General features: G+C 37.5%; 1 protein-coding gene across 1 annotated transcript in view; it reads left to right on the top strand.

The window, feature by feature from the left end:
• Positions 1–14,206, top strand: part of gpc3 (glypican 3) — a gene marked incomplete at both ends in the record, with an annotated part of 130,666 nt that extends 116,460 nt beyond the window's left edge. The window contains 2 exons of the mRNA XM_079390647.1: positions 5,946–6,173; positions 14,028–14,206. Coding sequence (XP_079246773.1) covers positions 5,946–6,173; positions 14,028–14,206 — 407 coding nt within the window. The remainder of the gene's footprint in view (positions 1–5,945; positions 6,174–14,027) is intronic.
• Positions 14,207–21,528: the final 7,322 nt, after the last annotated feature.

A 21,528-nucleotide genomic window follows, 5' to 3' on the forward strand; every position in this document is an offset into this window, starting at 1 on the left:
GCCGGTCGAAGTGTGCAGCCTTGACCACTCCACCGCACAGCATGGGCCCTGTCAAAAGAGCTCTTGTTATTTTCCAGTGCTCAGCAGACGTTTGGTCACTGTAAGTGCTGAGGAGCATTTTTTCTTTGAAGCTCTTTGGCCCTTTATCAGTAGGCGAGGGTTAGCAAAATACAATGTGGAAATATGCCTGTAATGTGAAACACGCAGCTCGCTGTGAGAGCCTGGGCAGGGCTCGAATCTCAGTTCTGCTACAGATTTACTTAAGATAGGGAGAGCGTACGAGAGATGGAGAGGAGAGGAAATTTTGTGATGGATGGTGTGAATTTGTGAGGCGAAACGACCGGCGCAAGCATTCAAATGCAAGCGCACTTTTCTCGCAGCATAGTTTCATCCTTCCTCTGATGTTGAGGCTGGAATGCTAACAGGCTCCATGTGTCACCTCTGACCTCTAGCACCTGATAGGTGAGGAGCAAAGCACACGTTTTCTATTACAGCACAGGCTTTCTGCAGCCGCTCTGTGCCGCAGCCGTAAACAAGCTGCATATGAGGCCGGCCGGCCTAGTCTCGTGTGTGAACTCTTGTGAGTTTGTGTTTATGTGAGGAAGTATACGTTTATGTGAATGCGTGTGAGTGGGTGGCTTTAATTAGCTCTGCTTTGAAGCTAGTTAAATATGAAAACATCTCCCTTTTGTGAAAACATACTTATGATTCATAAATAAACTAAATTAAAGTTTTTGATAACACTTTACTGTGAGGTTCAATTAGTTAACATGAGGTATAAACTAATAATGAACAACCTTTTTTACAGCATTTATTCATAGTTAATATTAATATATAAATAAACGGTAACACTTTTTTAAGGTGTCCTTGTTACACGTTACTTACTATTATAATAACAATAAATTATGCATAATTACATGCAAGTAACCCTAATCCTAGTTAATTAATATTACTCAGTACTTAAATGTATAATTACACTGTAACAAGCACACCTTAAAATAAAATGTAACTAAATATACTTTTAATTCCTGTGTTTTTTAATATATTAATGTTAATTAATACAACTTTATGCAACAATGTATATTGTATATAACATTAGTTATCTACATTAGTTAACATGGACTAACAATGAAAAAAAATATTAATCTTAGTTATTTTACATTTGCTAAGATGTACTAGTTTACATTATTAAAATCAAAATTTGTATCTGTTTATATTATTTATTAGACCTGAACTATGAACTAACATTGAACAGTTGTATATTTATTAACTAAATTGAGATTTATTAAAAACTGTAATAAATGGTTTACCTGTTATTATTTAATGTAATTTAATGCATTAGCTAATGATAACTAATGGGACTTTATTGTAAAATGCTACTGTTATTTTCCATTAATTCACGTTAGCTGTTGCTTTAACTAATGTTAAGTGAACCTTAACTTTAAAGTGTTACCAAAAGCATTAATCTGGTTAAATTTACATGGTTACATTAAGTTATTTTACTTTATTAAATAAAAATACCTCTATTTAAATGTATTTATTTCATTCATTCATTCATTTTTAAGATAGATTTAGAGTTTGAGTTAATCTGCAATATTTATGTTTTTATGTTTTTGTTTTTATAGAAGAACAACAGAAGTCTACAGTGCGTCCTGATTTAGATAACCAGTGTGTAATGTGTGTGAATGTGTATGAGAATGCATATCATGTTTGTGTGTTTAAGGGCATATTCAGTGGTGTTTGGACTGCAGATGTTTGGCTGCAGTGGCCCAGGTGCTTGGAGCTACAGACAACACAGATGTCTGCTCAGTGTAATGTGGAAATGAACTTGAAACACACCTGGAAATGAACAGGGCCAAAATGTTCAGGAAATGAGCAAGTAATTTCTCAGTTATCTTTAGCTTCCCCTTATACAGTGCCCTCCAAAAGTATTGGAACAGTAAAGTAGATATCACTGTATGTGGTGAATATCAACCCAGTAAGACCGAAACCAATAAGACTGAGAATGTTTCTCTCTGCTCACCAAAGCTACATTCATTTGATCGAAAATACAGTATATGAAATATTAATTGTATTGTATTGTAAATGCAATTTATTCCTGTGATGCAAAGCTGAATTTTTAGCATCATTTCTCCAGTCTTCAGTGTCACATGATTTTTCAGAAATCATGGTAATATGCATTTACATTTACATTTATTCATTTAGCTGACGCTTTTATCCAAAGCGACTTACAATTGCTATATATATCAGAGGTCGCACGCCTCTGGAGCAACTAGGGGTTAAGTGTCTTGCTCAGGGACACATTGGTGTCTCACAGTGGATTCGAACCCGGGTCTCTCACACCAAAGGCATGTGTCTTATCCACTGCGCCACCACCACAATATGCAGATTTGCTTGAGAAACATTTATCATTATTAATAATGTTGAAAACAGCTGTGCTGCTTACTATTTTTTCAGTATTCTTTTATGAATAGAAAGTCCAAACGAACTGCATTTAACATCTTTTATATTACAAATGTTTAAAATTCCAGTGTTCTTGCCACTTTTTTTATCAACTTAATGCATTCTTAATTGCAAACTTTTTAATGTCAGAGAAACATGGTGGTTGTGTATGGATAATATATGTTTTCTTGCATTCTCTAGCATCCTAATGCAGTTTTAGAACCATCTGGTGTGCCACTGTGCCACTTCTTGTTTCTATTTCTTTGCTCTCTTTCCTAATTTGTTAATTATTTTGCATCAAGTATAGCTTTAGAAATGATTATATCTTAGGTTGCTCTTTGAGCACACAACTATAGTTCACCCAAAAATGAAAAATCTGTCATGAGATTGCCAACCCGTATGGCCCATTTCGTCACACAATAGGAGAAATTATGAAGAATGTACCAGCAGAATAAATGGGCACTGAAGCATTCAAACTTCTAAATGAATTCAAGAATGTTAAGATTTCTCACCTAACAACAGAAAATGGTCAAATCTCAGCACTTATGACCTGTAGAGTTAGATTAAGGCTGTTTCCAACATGAGAAAAGTGAGATCAGTAAACAAAAAAGAGAGCAGATGGTGTTTTTTTCCTCTTTGAGAAAGAAGCAATGGCACCATCGCATCTGCAAATAATCCTGATCACAGAGAGAGGAAGTTTGCCAGGAGAAACAGCCCAGTGGATCTGGCTCCTACAAGGGGTCCTTATTTCTTCCTCTGTATATAAACAACAATTCCTCCCCGCACACACACACACTCAACTGTATGCACTTAACAGATAACCACATACACAGAGAAATAATGATACCTAACCAGCATTTGTGTAAACAGCGCCTGACTCGATATGCACAAGAGCTGGATGGATTACATCTACAGTCAGTCCCATTGTGGAAGGCTTAACATGGTGGCTGGGAGTTTATGGCGTCTCACCAAACATTGTTGCATGCGGTAGGCTGGCTTCAAAAACTGACAATGGTGATGTTGTCACATTAAAGTAAGAGGATAGTGAAGGAAACCTGACAGCTGTGTTACAAAAAAACCCAATTAGAATCAAATTTCACACCTTTTTTCTCAATCCAATATATTTTTGTGCTTGAGAGTTCCCAAAAGAAAGTGTTTGTTTGTGTAAGAGTTTTATTTACATTAGCAAGAGCTTTTGACGTCCAGAATTGATTCCAGACATCTTCCTGCGTCATGTCTGTCAGCCACAACAACGTCTGGAAACACAAACTGTCTCACCTACTGTGGGTCATCCGTAAACTGGGAGGCACAGAAAGAGCCGTGAGGATGCTTTTGAGGCTAATAGGGATTTACTTAGTGACAGTTATTTCTGTTCAGTGCATTTATGGAAAATAGTTACAAAATATCATCGTAGTTTTTACCAAAACACCATAGTTAGTTTGATATGGCAAGCAACGCTATAGACTGTAACAGTCCGGTAATGAAAGTAAAAATCCCATTCATTTACGCCATAGAGAAATTGTTTAATGATAACAACATATAAATCCGTTGGTATTTCTGTAACTTTCCAAGCTTTAAGCAGGCGAGGATGAAGGCACAGAGAACCCAAGTGTAGGTTTATTTAAAGTTATAATGATCCAAAAACAAACTATGAACTTAATCCAAGACATGAAACAAATCGATGAGCTATGAGCTTGACAATAAACAATGACCTAACACGTGGATACAGAACAGCATAACTTTCTTCAATACATGACAAGGCAAACATGAGGGCTTAAATCTCCAGGGAACACATGACAAAAACCACCAATGGCAGAATAGAAAAAGATATGAAGACAATGACTGTGAACCAGTGAGAAGACAGAACTGATGACAAGATAGCAAGACAATGAACCAGTGAGAACATGACCCAGGAAACAAACAGGATACAGATCATATGACGTGAAACCATGAACGAGACTATGATGATGAGGAATTACAAAATAAAAGACACAATGCTTCATGGGCTGTTCCAAATTATTTGCTTGAAAACTAAGTTTGTAACGTTATGATATTCATCTCAGAGATGGTTAGTTTGGTTCATGGTTTGGAACTCTTTACTGAATTTTTTTTCAATCCCTATGGAACAAATGAATGGAAAAAATACTTCCGGAACCATGACTGACAAAAGTGGACAGTGATTGTTGCACTCATACATGAAGTTGTAAACTTTGCTGTATGAGCATTAATGATACCTTAATTCACGTGGCTTGTTGAAGAGCTGTGTGCTTGCAAGCATCAGACAGTGCCCTATAGCAACCACATAGCCACACCCTGGCAACCACGCACAGCACATAATTGTGACGATACATGCAAGCACGACTTGCATTTTCTTGGCATTAATCATCAAAATTAAATGACAGAGCGACTCACAGTTGGAATAATCTCTCGTATCCCATTTTTGTAAAGACCTGCCATCCTCATTCCCCTGTTCATGAGATTTCAGGTTCTACTTGTCCATCTTTTAATCTCAGTCAGCATGTTCACAGCCTTTCTGGTGCAAACAGTAGCATTTACAAGTGTTTCTGAACATTGAGTTCATGTATGCCATCATCATTGAAATGGCCTTTGCACCATACGCAACTAAGGCCTACACCATCCCACAGGAAATCACATTCCAACTGTGGTAAGATCTGTCTCTGAATCTCGTTGATCCCTCTTTGTTTTGTGCGTGTCCATTTCTTTCTGTGTCTAATCTGAACTTTAAAGCTAAAAATATGTTTGAGAAGATCTAATTATGTGCAGATTTAGTGAGAGGAGCACTATAGCTGACACCAGTGGCCTCGCTCACCCTGGGTTTTGCTAATTAATATGTGTTGACTTGAATTTGCCCCACAATGGCACCCATTGAAGAGTTGATGGGGAATGCTGACATGGGGTTAGGATGGTTCACAAAGAAAAAAAAACAGTTTTCTTCAAACATACATTCTTATACTGTGTTTGTCTGTTCTTGCAAAAGAGTTTCTCCTACTTTACCTCCCAGAAATCCACCTTTTTCCCACCTTTTGACTGCCTCAGCCATATATTGATGAAATACTTCTCAAAGCAAACTAAGATTTCATGCTTAAGTCTTTTATGCTTACCAAGGCTGCATTTATTGGATAAACAAAATACAGGAAAAACAGAAATATTGTGAAATATTATTCAATTTTAAATAGTTTATTCCTGTTGTAAAGAGTTGTGCTGCTTAATTTTTTTAGAATTCTTCAGGATGATGAAGAGAAAATTCAAAAGAACTGCATTTGGTCACTTTATTTTAAGGTCCAAAAAACCTGGTCCAATTCGGTCAAACTTAGGATGCCCAGAGCGCAATAGCACTATTGCTATTGGCACCGACAGAGCAAATAAACTGTTGAGAAAATCAAAATATACCAATTGTGATTGGTCGTCTTACGTCAGCCAGAAAACCCTTTCTTAATGATATCCCAAGCATATCTCTACATAACATCATTGCTGTTGCTCAGTGTGCAGTAGTGGCGTCTCTACTCTAGTTGTGTCTGGATGTGCTTTAGCTGTGTCTCAGAACTGTGTCTTGGCCTCCTCGTGGCTGGCTAGTTTTTCTTGGCTAGCTGCTGGCTGCCTGCTGGAGTGGGCCTGTGGTCAGGGTGATGGGTGTGGAGACATACGCTCACATTCCTCCCTCTGTCCTCACCAGAAGCAGCAGCAGCAGCATCAGCCCGAGACTCTGTGCTGTATGTGGGAGCATAGAGTGTGTTTACAGAGGGTCTTACGTGTGTTGGCATCTTGTCTTGTATATACAGAGGTGTGGAAGCTACTGAAATACTATATTTTATATATGAGATACACTACCAATTTATATATGATGAACACTACTGATATTTTTTTAGGATTCTTAAAATATAAATCTTTTGTAATATTGATCTAATCTTTTGTGACTTTTGATCAATTTAATGTCCCCTTGCAAAATACTAATCCTCCCCACCACCCTTTTTTTTCCTACCAACATTTTGAACGGTAGTATATATGCTATCATTCTCCTAACAGTTAACAAAATCAACCATTAGCAACATTAGCATTCTCTTTCTTCTTTTGCACGGATTTTTGTCCAATAAAATGCTCTTTAGAATGAGAAGTCCTTCCTCCTAATACTACCTGCAATATAGCAAATACCAAATCACTATCATAATGATTCAAGAGGAAATAAAGAAAGACAAATACCTCAAATCTTGTGGCTTTTTGAAGAAAGAAGTTAAATTAGTTGTGATTTTTACCTGGTGGAGGGGACATTAAGAAAATGTACATTGAGAAAATGACCTTCAATGTCCTGCACTTTGGGGTGGGCTCTTTTGACTTGGGCCAGTAGGCAACCACTTATCAACTAACCAAAGTACCCTAGCAACCAATCAAAACAATCTGGCAACTGCTTAGCAAGTTTGAAGCAACTTGCAGCAGCTAGCAAACAACTACTCAGCAACAACAAAGTAACATCCTGCAAACCAGCCACAAGAAATAGCATCATTGCACTGGTGGACAGTCACATTTTCTTTATTAAATGTAATATAACTAGATTTCTAAACTAAGAGCTCATTTGGCACCAAAGTGTACACATATAAGCTCAGTCCTTATAGAATTATGGTTCTGTTGAAATACTCACAAAAAGAAAACATGCCTCTCATCAGTCTGGCCTACATAGTTAACAATGTATACAGCCTCCATGCAGGACATTCATCAAAATCTAATAGCTCTTTAGAGAGATTCAAAAAGATTTGAAATGCAGTTCATCAGACAGCACAGGATCTCTGCCAACTTCCAGACAGACCTCCACCTGGACATACAGCTGCCGTGTTTATTCTGGAGCTCTCGTCCTCCTTACAGGTGTTCTTCAGGACTAGATAAGTGGACGGAATGTCAGTCTCCAAACACAGGTGTTCTTTATGAAAGTGGCCAATACTGCTTTACATTGCTGCTACATTTGTGGAGCCGGGGTTATGAAAACACACAAAATGACAAAAATGTAATAGAGCATTCCTTCAATATAAATGTCCTTTAGATATCAGACATCTGATTATTAATCTTTCCAGATATCTTTTTATTTTTATAGCAGTTTAAGTATCATATATAAAGACACTTTATTATAAATCATAAAATATCATTATACCGTGCTACTGACTTGGCTTTTATGGGTGATTATGGTGATTTAGATGTGCTGTCTGGAACCAATAAAGCATGTTTTGTGCTGTGCAGGTGTCAAATGGCGACATTTTCATTTCCAAATGTTTCATATCAATATCCTTTCCTGACAGACATTAAGATACAAAGCAAACAGAGTCTTATTGCCCAGCCCAGAGTATTGCTCTGGGGTTACATTTGATTGTATTGCAAAAAGCAGAAATACACACAAATGTTCAAAGAAAATAATGCTTCTATAAAACCAGGACAAAAGTGACCATATTAAGATTTTCTAATGTTACAAATTATTTCTGTTTCAAATAAATGCTATTCTTTTGAATTTTTTATTCATCAAAGAATCCTGAAAAATCCACACACAAAAATATTAATGTTTTCAACATTGATAATAATAAGAAATGTTTTTCGAGCACCAATCCGGCATATTAGAATTAATTTGTATTAGAAGACTGGAGTAATGATGCTGAAAATTGAGCTTTGCATCATGAGAATAAATTACATTTTAAAATATATTACCACAGATACTGTTATTTTAATTTGTAATAATATTTCACAATTTTACTTTTTTTAATAAAATAAATGCAGCCTTAGAGACTTCATTAGAAATTTCTGTCAAAAGCATTAAAAAAATCTTCCCTTTAAAAAAAAATAAAACTTTAGGGCAGTCGTGGCCTAATGGATAGAGAGTTAGACTTGTAACCCGAAGGTCGTGGGTTCGAGTCTCGGGTCCGGCAGGGATTGTAGGTGGGGGTAGTGAATATTCAACACTCTCTCCACCCTCAATACCACGACTGAGGTGAGACCCTTGAGCAAGGCACCGAACCCCCAACTGCTCCCCGAGCGCCGCAGCAATGGCTGCCCACTGCTCCGGGTGTATGTTCACTACTGTGTGTACACTTGGATGGGTTAAATGCAGAGCACTAATTCAGAGTATGGGTCACCATACTTGGCCACACACCACTTCACTTTCCCTTAAAAAAAACAAAACAATCCCAGACATGGCAAAGCTAAAATCAACAAAATGTAATTTTAATGTCAAAAGTTATTTGAGCTATACGGCTAAGTTGTTAAAATCTCTAACCCAAACAATGAGTTGTAGCCTAGTAATAGTAGGAAGCACCCTAATAAGAATTCTCCACACACTACATGTAGCATAGTTTGTTTGTTGTTTAGAAGTTGTTTGGAAGAACAAAGTTTAGATCCTCTTGAGTTTAGATGAGCAAAGCATATAGTATGAGGCACTTAAACACCCTCATCGCCTCTTTTTAAACCCTAAGAGCTTATAAATCTTCTTTAACCTGGTCTTGAAACAAACTAGTCTTCTAAAGCAGTCAGCTAGTGTCTTATTCTTACTATGGAGGGTTGCAATAAACATTTAAAGCTTGTTTCTGTGTTCCTGTTTGCCCTGCCTGTGATGTACTGCACTGTGGGCATTGAGCCGGTCCAAGCCCACCATTACCAATCAATGGCTGACTGTTGACCTCTGACCAGTGTTGTAAGTGGAGCTCGTAACTCTGCGATAAAGCCAGTCAGAGCTCTGCTTCCATGGCAGAGATCACCGAAGTCTGATACTGCTGAAAACTGATAGGCTTTGCGAGCCTTTGTGCTATTGGTCAGGCTATCTCATGCTCATTCGTTGTCGGTTGGATTGTCTGTTTTCTATATTTAGCATGCCAGCCTCCACACATCCATCCCACTAATTGCCATTGTGTGGATATCAGATCCAAAACAAGAGTCAACCGGACCGTCAGCCATTCTGTGGATCCCGTCACTCACATCATTATTTGCACGTGTTCGCGGCTCATTATTACTGGATATTATTAGTCACATTGTGGAGCTGGGTTATACATGGTTTGCATACATGGTCGGTGTCATTTCCATACCTTCCAATCCTCTTATTTTTATGAACAGTTCAGGTTTTACTCGCACCTCTCTGTACTCACACAGCAAGCAATAACCTCACACACACACAATCCTCACTTTCCTGCCTGTACCCACTAACACATCACGTCTGATTTAGGGTGTAGTGTGTATAAAAGCTGTATTGAATTACACCTCGGCTTTAATTGGACTAGTGGTACAGTGTGCCGCTGTCACAATGAAAAATCGGCCTTTCAGGGCCCGTGGAATGTCTAACCGCTGGCTTGTCAGTAGACGGAGGGAAAGAAGAAGTTAATTTTTCTCTGGCGTGCGTTCAAGCTCTGTCGTAATTGCACAGAAATCTCAAGGAGGTTTCAGTGCCGAGGCTTTATTTATTTGCCTCCTTCCTCTGTTTTAAAGTCGACTGTGCTGAAATGGGCCCCCGGGCATCCAGGGGACCCCCTGAGAAAGGCCTCAATCTCTTTTCCTGCTCTCGGCCTGGTTCTCACTGGCTGGCATGCTGAGTTCAGGGCCTAGAATTAATTAAGTCGCATGCCTTCCTGTTGATCCCACCACTACGCAGCCACTGGCCCAAATGGTGGACTTCCTCCCTGTTGGGTTAAAATTCCCCTCAAACGAAGGACGCGATGTGAAGAGGCTGGTGTGGAAGGTATTAAATATGGTATTTGATCTTAGTAGATGAGATTAAACACATCTTTCCTGTCAATTTAGTGCAAGATGCAGAGAATAGTATCATACGGACGGGACCAAGTGTCTATAATTAAAAATCTCCCACTATGTTGAGTAAACTGATTTCTACAGACCCTTTAAGTGCTCAGCCTTCCACCACTGTTGAGTTAATCACTATATGATAAACACAGATTGCATTTGTTATATTCGGTTATTGTGTGTGCATCTGTATGCATATATAGTGAGGTGAAAATGCTTGTCTCATCCTGGAGTTTGGGTAATTAAATGAGCTCAAAGAATTCAGATAATTGCCAATTAAGATTCTATTACAGAAAAAAAAAATGATTAAAATAGATATATGAAAGAATACAACATTTAAAAAATATATTTGAAAGAAGTATAAGGGCAATCTAGAATAAGATGTTGAGAATAATGTACCATGTTTTTTGCACTTTATTTTCTGATTTTTGTAGTTCTGTTTTAGGTATATATATTTTTTTTTTTGTAAATCACTTTTTAAAAGGTGATATATATATATATATATATATATATATATATATATATATATATATATTTAAAAAAATCAATTTGACTAATTTAATAGTCAAAAAGTTGAACAGAGAAAAAACTAATGTGTTTAAGAATGTCTCTATTAGTTTTGATCCCCTTCCTGAGTTTGTGTAAATTCTGATAATCATGTTCTCTAGCATGATTTGAAAATTAACAAATTAACAAAATTAACAAAATAACAAAAAGAGCATGTTTAGCACTTTGAGATCATCTGAACATTTGTACATTTCAGTGACCTTGATGTCTTTTTTTGTTCTTTTTTATGTCTGTTTTACATTTAAAAGTTTTCTCATTTTGAAGATTTTTATTTCCATTTTGACATCCCAGGTTTTAGTGTGTTTCATGTTTTCTCTGTATATTGCTTGTATGGTTTAGGCCTAGTTATTTCAGACTGAGAACAGGAATTTAAGGTATGAGCTACATAAGGCAGGGGAGCATGTGTGTGTATATACATGCAATAGCTCATCTGTGTGTTGAACAAATTCGATTCTCCTCAGTTTATGTGGACACTTCACAGGGGACACATAGCTGGCGTGCCTCTCCATACTTGACTTTATTACTGATATCCGCTTTCCTTTTCCATAATTTTCACCTCATAGTTCTGTCTCTCTCATGGCTGACATTGGCCAGACAGAACACCTCATCTGTAGATGCTGAGATAAATGAAAATATGTTTTAGTGAAGAAAAAAGATTGTTAAATGGTGTTAAGGTGGAGTGCTGCCATATTCCTCATTCACTCAGTAAGACGACAACATAACACATCTAATGACTGCTTATTAGAGAATGAAAGCAGTTATTTTTCCAGACTGAGTAAGCACACATACCTGAGATGGCTAGAAATGTTCATGTTCATGTTATTATCATGAGTTAGGAACATCTTAAAAAGAGTATATTCACATACATTCTATATAATAAATGTCACAAAAATATACTGAACATTTTAATGACAGTTGCAGTTGAGTAAAATGTAAAAATGTATTTATTTGTTTCAGAAAATAAACATCAAATAGTAGATGAGTGAATTGTAAAGAGCTAAATGATTTGTGCAGTAGTTTTAATCGGAATGTGTTTGACTAAAAAAGAACGACTCATTGAAGTCATTCATTCTGGATTCAGGCTACGTTGATTGTGCTGCATGTGTTTGATTCACTCAGAAGAACTGCCACATTAGGCAAGGCAAGTTTATTTATATAGCACATTTCATACACAATGGTAATTCAAAGTGCTTTACATGAAAGAAAGAAAAATAGTATATAATAATAATATAAAAAATAATAATATTGATAACAGCAATGAAAATAAGGAGTTGAAAAAAGATTTTAAAAAAATTGTAATAATAATGATATTCTAATAATAATGAGACAAATATTCTCAAGCTTTGTTTAAACTCTTCCGCACTAAGTGAGCAGAAAAAAATACCCTTCCAAAACACCTAACTATTCCACTACTTCACCCCCTACTTACTTTGACCATCATATCTGACCTATTCGCTAAAACTCGGGGCATGCCCCTGTCTGTAATGGTAGGAATTTAGAGTTGGTAGAGCGATTCACGACTAGAACCTCCCTTCTAGCGTCTCACATTCTCTCGGTATTTATACCTTCAAATGCACCAATTGCCGTCCCTCCCGGACTGTGCACATCTCTCAGTCTATAGATGTGCACTCGTACACCTTTACACTTACAGGTGTACCTAAATTATGACACCAGTTTTCTTCTGCTGGTGTCCCTCACTCACGTCTGAGTGAGTCCATCGCTCTCCCCCTCCCACACTCCCTCCGCTTACAGACTGTCCCTAACCAGAAACCAAACAAATAGAACTCAGAGGTCCTACTTTAAACTGATTAACCAACACACTTGTCTTTCTTTGCCCACATTCTCTTTACCATCACAGCACTTACTTTAGCCTTCAGTTGAAACTTGTAAAATTATATAAAATTGATTTAAAATTTATTTAAAACAGTAAAGAATAGAAAATGAATATCAGGAATAATAATCACAACAATAAAAACTAGGAAAATGGTATAAAATGAAAGTAAAGTGCAATCAGTTCGGACGTAGCACAGTGCTCATTCAACAAATGCACAGCTAAACAGATGAGTTTTGAGTCTGGATTTAAATGTTTTAGCACATCTGATCTCTTCTGGAAGCTGGTTCCAACTGTGCACGGCATAATAGCTAAAAGCGGACTCCCCTTGTTTTGTGTGAACCCTTGGTGTTTCTAACTGACTCAATCCTAATGATCTGAGTGGTCTGAGGTTTGTATTCAGTGAGCATATCTGCAATGTATTTGGGTCCTAGGCCAGTGATTTATAAATGAGTAAAAGCACTTTAAAATCAATCCTAAATGTAACTGGAAGCCAGTGTAAGGACCTGAGGACTGGTGTGATATGCTCAGATTTTCTGGTTCTAGTCAGAATCCTGGCAGCAGCGTTCTGGATGAGCTGCAGCTGTCTAACGGTCTTCTTTGGAGACTATTACAATAATCCACCCTGCTGGTGATAAAGGCATGAACAAGTTTCTCCAAATCTTGACTGGAAACAAAACATCTAATTCTTGCAATGTTTTTGAGATGATAGTATGCTGATTTAGTTACTGCTTTGACATGACTACTGAAACTAAGGTATGTCTCCAAAATCACCCCAAGATTTTTGACTTGAGTTTTAGTTGTTTGACCCCTAGAGTCAAGGTATGCATTCACCTTGAGAACTTCGTCTTTGTTTCCAAATGCAATGACTTCAGTTTTCTCCTTGTTTAACTGAAGAAAGATTTGGCACATCCAACTGTTAATTTGCAGAGGGAGTCAATGGGGCTGTAGTCATTTGGAGATAAGGCTAGGTAAATCATCAGGTAAAACATTAGAGTCACTTGTTCAGGAACTGGGCTACAGTGATTGTTCAGACAATGTTTGATTCACTAAAAAGACTCATTTGAAAAAGACGTCATTTGTTTGGAAATCATTCTACACTGGGTTATATAGCATGTGTTTGATTTACTCAAAAGAACTGACTCATGGGAGTCATTCATTCTGGATTCAGGCTACATTGATTGTGCTGCATGTGTTTAATAAGACCAACTCGTTAAGAGTCATTAATTCAGGAATTGGACTACACTGATTGTTTGAAATATGTTTGATTCACTAAAAACAGGCTTTTCATCTGAAGCCATATAATAGCTTTATTTAACCAACATTATTATTACAGTTCTCAGTCAGACTTTGATGCAGTTGCATGTCTGTCCACATAATTTTTTTTTTCTCCCTCTCTTTTTCTTTTAAGACTTGGCGGATAACTTGGCAATTGACGACTTAACGCTTCACGAGTTGCTCCTGACTCCCAGACTGGCCACAGACACCCACGGCGGCGCATCCGTACCTGGAGCGGCACGGGTGGCACATGTTCCTAGTGCAACCTTCATCTTTACCATCATCATCTTCATAATGTTGGGCCTTCAGTGATTGCACCTGTTTGAAGAGAAACGCTACTGATGCCCATGTGTACATATAGCTCCATGATTTTGGCCAAGGACAAGAACCTTTCCTTTTCTCAGCCTCAAGTCTTACTATATAAACCTCTTGTTTTCTATATTTTGTGTGGACCTGAGGATCAATATTATCTGAACGCTCAGACTATGAACTCATTCTTCTACAGCATGAAGAGCATTACTTATACATACAAGAATCATGTTCTTCCCCTCCGAACTCGTATGCCACACAACAGCCATGTGTTTTACATTGAGCATCGCCTCCCCTCTGCTATACACATGCAGTTTAACACAAAGGCCAAAGCCTTCTGGAGGAAAAGGAGCTAAATCGCTTTTGAAAAGACAAAGAGGCTCAGCTTTTGTGAGTGAATGGGCACACTTAAGGAGAAGGAAGCGTGACTGACAGAGTCTGAGAACACGTACGATCGCTCTAGTGGCACAGGCTGTCTCTCATACATACACTGCAGTGAGCTTCTCCTCTGCCGCTCATTTCCTGTGCAGTAAATGACCCTTGGAGTGGAGGACATCAAGGCATCGGCATGTCGTTGTGAAACGCTCTCCTTACAGGACGACACAGCTGTACTTCATTTACAAAAAAATGCTTTTAAACTGTTTTATTAGAATGCTGACTTTCCCTTTTCAGAAATTGTGGTATTTTATAATCTCTCTTTGATTTCGTCGCTCATTATCTCTCTTCCTTTTTCTTTCATTTCCTCTATTCTTGTATTATAATCGTGTGATTAAAGCGCTCTCTTAAATGGACTCCCACAAAACTTCCTGTTTTTTCCTCCCTCCTTTCGCATGTCACTGTAGCATTTGCATTCAGTGAAAGATGGCTTGGATTTGTGCATCTGTAAAGTTTTCTGTTTCTGGACATCTTCATATACAAAGGGCTAAAGCTGTCATTTCAGATCAGAACTCGAAAACTAGTGTTTACAAATGGACACTGTTTTCCTTTCATAACCTGTGACGTAATTCATTACTGTTCTCTGTACAGTGCTCAAAGGCATGTCATCATCTGTTACGTGTGTTTTAAACAAACTGAAAGAATCAGCTTCATTGTCTTAGATGTCCCCCAACTGGAATGATACACAGTGTCCTGCAAGTTTTCAGATGATTACCAATTTTAGATCATACATTTTTTTCTGTTGTTGTATTATTTCAAAGCACTTAAACTCAAAGTCATTTTGAAGATGAAGAGTGTAATGTATTTATTTATTTGTTGTGTGTTTGTGCTTCCTTTCCCAGCTTCCCAGAAAACCATCCAAATCCATTTGTAGATTGACTTCCTCAAAGATTGTAAACACTGGGCTTTTTCAAAACACTGTTTGTTTGAGTGGTCATGTCAACCTTTGATTCAACCAGAGACTCGAGTTTGGATCAAAACTGTTTGACTCAAAGTGTTTTTTTTTTTTTTTGCTATTCCATTTTGTATCACTAGTGGCCAAAAATATACATTTCAGCTAGACAGTTTAAAAACTGACTCACCCTCAGGCCATCCAAGATGTTAAAATATTTTTTTCTTAATCAGAACAGATTTTGAGAAATGTACCATTACAACACTTGCTCACCAATGGATCATCTGCAGTGAATGGGTGCCGTGAGAATGAGAGTCCAAACAGCTGATAAAAACATCTCAATAATCCACATGACTTCAGTCCATCAGTTAACATCTTGTGAAGTGAAAAGTTGTGTGTTTGTAAGAAACAACTCCATCATTAAGTTCAATTCTGGCTGAAACACAAGTCCATAATCAATAGTAATGTTTACTCCAATGATAAAGTCCTTCCCCTGCTGTTGTCTAACATCAAATATCCACCAACATATTTACTTAGAACGGTTTTGGACTGTTTTTGCTTATAAACGGTGTTTGATTTTTGCATATTTTTCTCCTGATTCAGACAGTGGGACTTTTTCACTGGTAAGTGCAATATTAAATGTCTTAATGATAGATTTGTTTCATGCAAACATGCAGCTTTTAATTTCACAAGATGTTAACTGATGGACTGGAGTGGTGTGGATCACTTATGGATTATTGTGATGTTTTTATCAGATGTTTGGATTCTCACTCTGACGGCACCCATTCACTGCAGAGGATCCACTGGTGAGAAACTGATGTAATGCTAAATTTCAACAAAACTGTTCCCATGAAGAAACAAACTCATCTACATCTTGGATGCCCTGCAGATGAGTCCATTTTCAGCACACATTTTAATTTTTTTTTATATTATTATTATTCCTTTAATGCATTACATTTCCATAATATATTTGTATTCCCACCTAAAGACACTTGGATTAACAGACGGGCAGCACCAAAATCAAAAATGAATTGTGTGTTGAAGTTTTTGCCAAAAAAAAATTTCTAGTCATGTAGCACAGATTTCGGAAAATGTTTCGCCTTTCTATAAACAGCCAAGTTTCATTAAAGATCCCTCTTGCCAGCTGCAAATTACCCCTTTAAATATTGAATATTGTCTGATACTAATACATTTAAAAAATCAAATGGCTGAAATTCAAAGTTTTCTGCAGAGTTGAGTATGCATCACCATGATACAGCATTCAATCATGTGTTCCTGTTCTGCTGAAAAATGAATTTACTTTGAGTTTAGTTTTGTAGCAGACTAAATGTTTTCTTGCTTTACTTCTCTGTATTCTCCAACATCAATTATTTTAGTTTAACAAGATGCCCCAGACTTTACAGCATTACTTGTCTTTGTAGTAAGAATGGTATTTTCTTAGTGATTTACACACATATCATGCCACATATGTTAGTCTCACTTGACTAAGAAATCTTTTCACACATTGCAGCTCAGTCAACATTATGCTTTTTGCCAGGCTGCAGCTATGCTTTTATGTGATTCTTTAGCAGTAATGGGAGCTTTTGTGCCCCTCTCCCCAACAGGCCAGTGATACGCAGAGCTCTTGATATGGTTGACTGGTGGACCTTCACTGATCACTGGCCTCTCTGTAGCTCACCTCACAGCTCTCTTGTTCATGCACAGAGCCTTGAGGGACAATCATTTTGGGGCAATGTTTGGAGGGTTGGATTTAGCCGAAACTTACTGATGAACTGCGCCAACAGTGCCCGCTGGGACATCCAGGCGCTTGGTTCATGTTTTGTGGCGATTTCCTAATTCAAACATTTGTTTTACTCCAGCTCAAATTTCTCCGTAATGCTCTTTTGTCTTCATTTTCACAGCTGCCCTTCACATTCACAGCCTAGATAATGATCACTTAACTGTGGGGTTTTATCCAGAAAATGTGGTGGTTATTTTAATGAGTCACAGGTAGAGGCCAATTGTGAGGCAATGGTTGCAGCAATTGTTTTGCATCTGTGTAAACTCAGAGCTTCTGCTTATTTGAGCTTTCCTTTTATTTCACAGTATATAAAACAAATACATTTGAGTTTAAGTGCTTACAAATAAAAATACCACAATTTATTCAAAAAGGTCTAATTAAAGGTCTTTCGCAAGGCACTGGATATTTACAGTAATATGCTTTATATAAAATTGTAAGTAATATAAACCCTCTGCTGCAAGGAGGCATAATACATTCAGTTTGAAAGAAAAAAAATAACTTTCAAAAACAAACTATGGCTAAATGATTGATATACAAAAATCTCAGTTTAATTGAAACAAATAGCTTATTGTCATACAGTATGCATTAAATGAAGGATGTACTTCTGCCAGTAATGGAATGTGTTGAGTGTCATAATTAAACTGAATTTTGCAATACTGTTTATACTGGTACTGATTGCACAGTGGGGGTGCATTCAGGGGCCATTTGGCACATTTGAGTACTTGAGCTTGGCTTGAGCTGTTCAATAACCAGAGCGACGGGGGGAGGGGGATAAAATGAAGCCCTTCATTCACGCCAGGGTACAGTTACTCAGACCTTAAATCAATGGAGAAACTGTCCTGTCTGTACCTGCTCTTCTGGCTAACCCAGTGTACAGAATGTTTGGTGGTCAATACTGCTCAAAACTGAACGTTCAGAGTGCAAATGCTGTTTATTTGTGACAATAAAGTACATGTGTTATAATTTGAAAGGTTTCCATGTAAATGATAATCAAATAAAATGTTAAAGTTGCAGTTGTGATGTTGTTCTAAAAATTTGTTGGTGAAATACTGGAGTCTTAAAAAAAAGTGTGTTTTTGATGTTTCGTACTAGTGTGTGCGGTGTATATGTTTTCATGTCTGTATGCAATTCTCATTCCAACCAGTCGAGGGGCGTCTTTTCGAAATCCAGTGTCTCAGTAGTATCAAAAATGCATGCTGACCTAATTACAGAAAGTTAAGGCAAATGAATAGCATATAATCAACTCCCCTCATCTCCATTTTGTCTTGATGATCTTCTCTCAGCTGACTAAAGCTGTCAGACACACCTGTGGTGCCTCACACCAACAGTTGCAAATTAAACCTTATTTAGTCTGTGTTTATATTCTGTCACCCCTCCCCACCCACCCCAAAAACACACACACACACACACACACCCTGTGTGTTTAACACCAGACTTTATCTCGTTACTAACCTAATCTGACTTCAAGGCTGCTATGCTCTTATTTTCACACTCATGTTTTTCACAGATTCAGATCCTGTTGCGTCCCTCTGGTCTTTTCTCTCCTAAAGCGGTGAAGGGAGGCTGGTTATCAGGCGAGAGAACAGCAGAGGGGCTGAGCAGGGCTGTTGGTTACACTCTGAATGTTAATGGACGAGTAAGAATGGGCAAACAGGCCCATTGAAATGCGCAGGTTGAATGTTTTCTTAGGGTAATAAAGTGGCTATACAGGGATCCCCCATTTTTAGGACCAACTGGTCTTCTTTGTTTAGGGTGGCACATTTAGTCAGACTAATTGTGTTCAACAGAAATTGTTACTAGTTTATTGCTGTTTTTGTGATTCTGTAGGTGAAAATCATCTCCATACTAATGGACCACTATGGTAATGCATTCAAAAAAAAAAAATTTCATTAATTAAAACAAGCTAGAGCAACACACATCTTGAACAATTTATCACAATTTCACCCTGTGCAATCAATTTAGGTTTGTAAAATGGAAATGAACTTAATTATGTTCAGCATTCATAAATAATAATAAATAATTAAAATAATGTAAAGGACATTAAATCCAGACCGAAACGATGTATGAAAAAATAATTTAAGCATTATATTTATTTTTAATCTACTTAATTACCCAGTACACCACTAAATTAAAATATGGTTATTTGCTTATTTATATTTTTATGCCAGAAAAAAAAAATACAATCAATAGACAATGGCTGGTAAATGTGTTTGAACTAACCAATCATTTAAAACATGATAGTATTTAGTGAATTAATCACATTTAATAAACTAAAATAATAACTAAAATATGCTTAAAATGTTCATTCTTTTTTAAGTGTGGTTCCCTGCGGTTTATTTAAAATGTTAAACACAGATGTAAATGTATTTTAAAAATGTACTAACAAAATTATATTTTATTATATTTAAGATCGTGCAAAATGTTTAATATAATGAGTTTTACACGTAATCAATTAGGAACTGACGAACGGTCAGGAATATGAAATAGATTAGTATAATCTTAACTGCACAGTAGCTTCGCATAGCTGTGGATCTGTCCGTTTCTAAGTATTCTGGGAAATAAAGCTCTCACCTTTTGTTTTCTATTGAGTGTAACACCGGTCCACTCTCTCATATCCACAATCAACGGACCCCAGAACCCCTCCACAGGTTCTCATTGGCCACTGGCTTTCCCAGCTTTGGTCACACAGCATGAATGGGGTAGGCTGAAGAATGTGGGGAAACAATAGTTGGAATGTCAGTTTGCTAAGAGCTTCCCCCTAGACCATACACACACACACACACACACACACTCTCTCACACGGGCACAACAACACATGGAAACATACACATGCTCCGGCACATCCAGACATGTCAAAGTGCGCTCTCTGTGCTCATGCACTTCAAGGTTAACAATGAATGGAAAACGATTAGCAATGTGAATGAGATTAAGGAAAAAGCACCGTGTATAATAAAGGCCCCATTTCCACGTGAAAAGCATTTGAGAGAACATCAGGCATCATTGCAGATAGCAATGATACAGAACAATCTGAACCATCTATGACTATAAAGATACATCTATTATATAAAGATTGCATAAAACATATTATTTTTATGCATTGTACTCAGACAGAAGGCAGAAAAATGTATGTGGTTTAACATCTTTACTTTCCGAAAGAGCTCAAGTCTCAGGAGTTTCAAAACAACCACACTTAAGCACAGTTCAAAACCGCTCTAATTATGGCCCGTGTCATTGTTGGAAAGACGGGCTGCTGTCCCTGAGGACTGTCATAATCTAAGTGAGATGTTTTGGTTATGTTGCTCGTCATGGGAGCAGGGCTGAGATTCCACCGCGTGTGTCTCTCACTGTCTCTCTCTCTGTTTCTTTTGGCCTCTCTCTCCCATTCCTCCTGACTGCCATTGGGACTTTAGCCACACCACAGCTCTTACAGATCTGTGTCACATTTCATGACATGCAGACATATCTGAGGTTAAGTTCTCACCTATGTTTAGAGCCCTTCTTGTGAGTTGTGATTGATGACTGTAGTACAAAGAGACTGGCAATCTAACAGTCTATCTATCTATCTATCTATCTATCTATCTATCTAGATAGATAGGTCTTACGTTCATCTTCAGAACACAAATTATTTGTGAGGAAATCTGAGAGCTCGCTGACCCTTCATAGACAGCAACGCAACTGTAATATTCCCAGGTCCAGACACGTAGCAAGGACATGGTAAAACAGTCCATGTGACATCAGTGGCTCAAATTCAGTGTTGTGAAGCTACGAGAATACTTGAAACAGTTTTTTTAGCTTCACAAAACTGAAGTTGAGCCACTGATGTCAAATTGACTGTTTTACTAATGTCGTTGCTACGTTTCAGTTGCTTTGCTGTCTATGAAGGGTCAGAGAGCTCTCCGATTGCATCAAAAATATCTTAATTTGTGTTCTGAAGATGGGTGAAGGTTTGGAACGACATAAGCATGAGTAATTAATAATATAATTTTAATTTATGAGTGAAATATCCCTTTAACTAGCAATTAAAGTGGAAAAACTCCTATAAAATGTCAACAATATATTTACTCAGTTCAAGAATGATTTGAACAATATGTACATGTATACTGCAAATTATTATATTATATTCTAAGAAGTTAGTGTAACCTCCTGCGCGCGTCATGCTCCACCCCGTGTGTTTCTCGTGGCCAGCTCTCTTTGTCCGGAACTCAGCTGCGTGCACGC

The sequence above is a fragment of the Barbus barbus genome, assembly GCF_936440315.1.
Source record: "Barbus barbus genome assembly, chromosome: 33".
Lineage (NCBI taxonomy): Eukaryota > Metazoa > Chordata > Actinopteri > Cypriniformes > Cyprinidae > Barbus > Barbus barbus.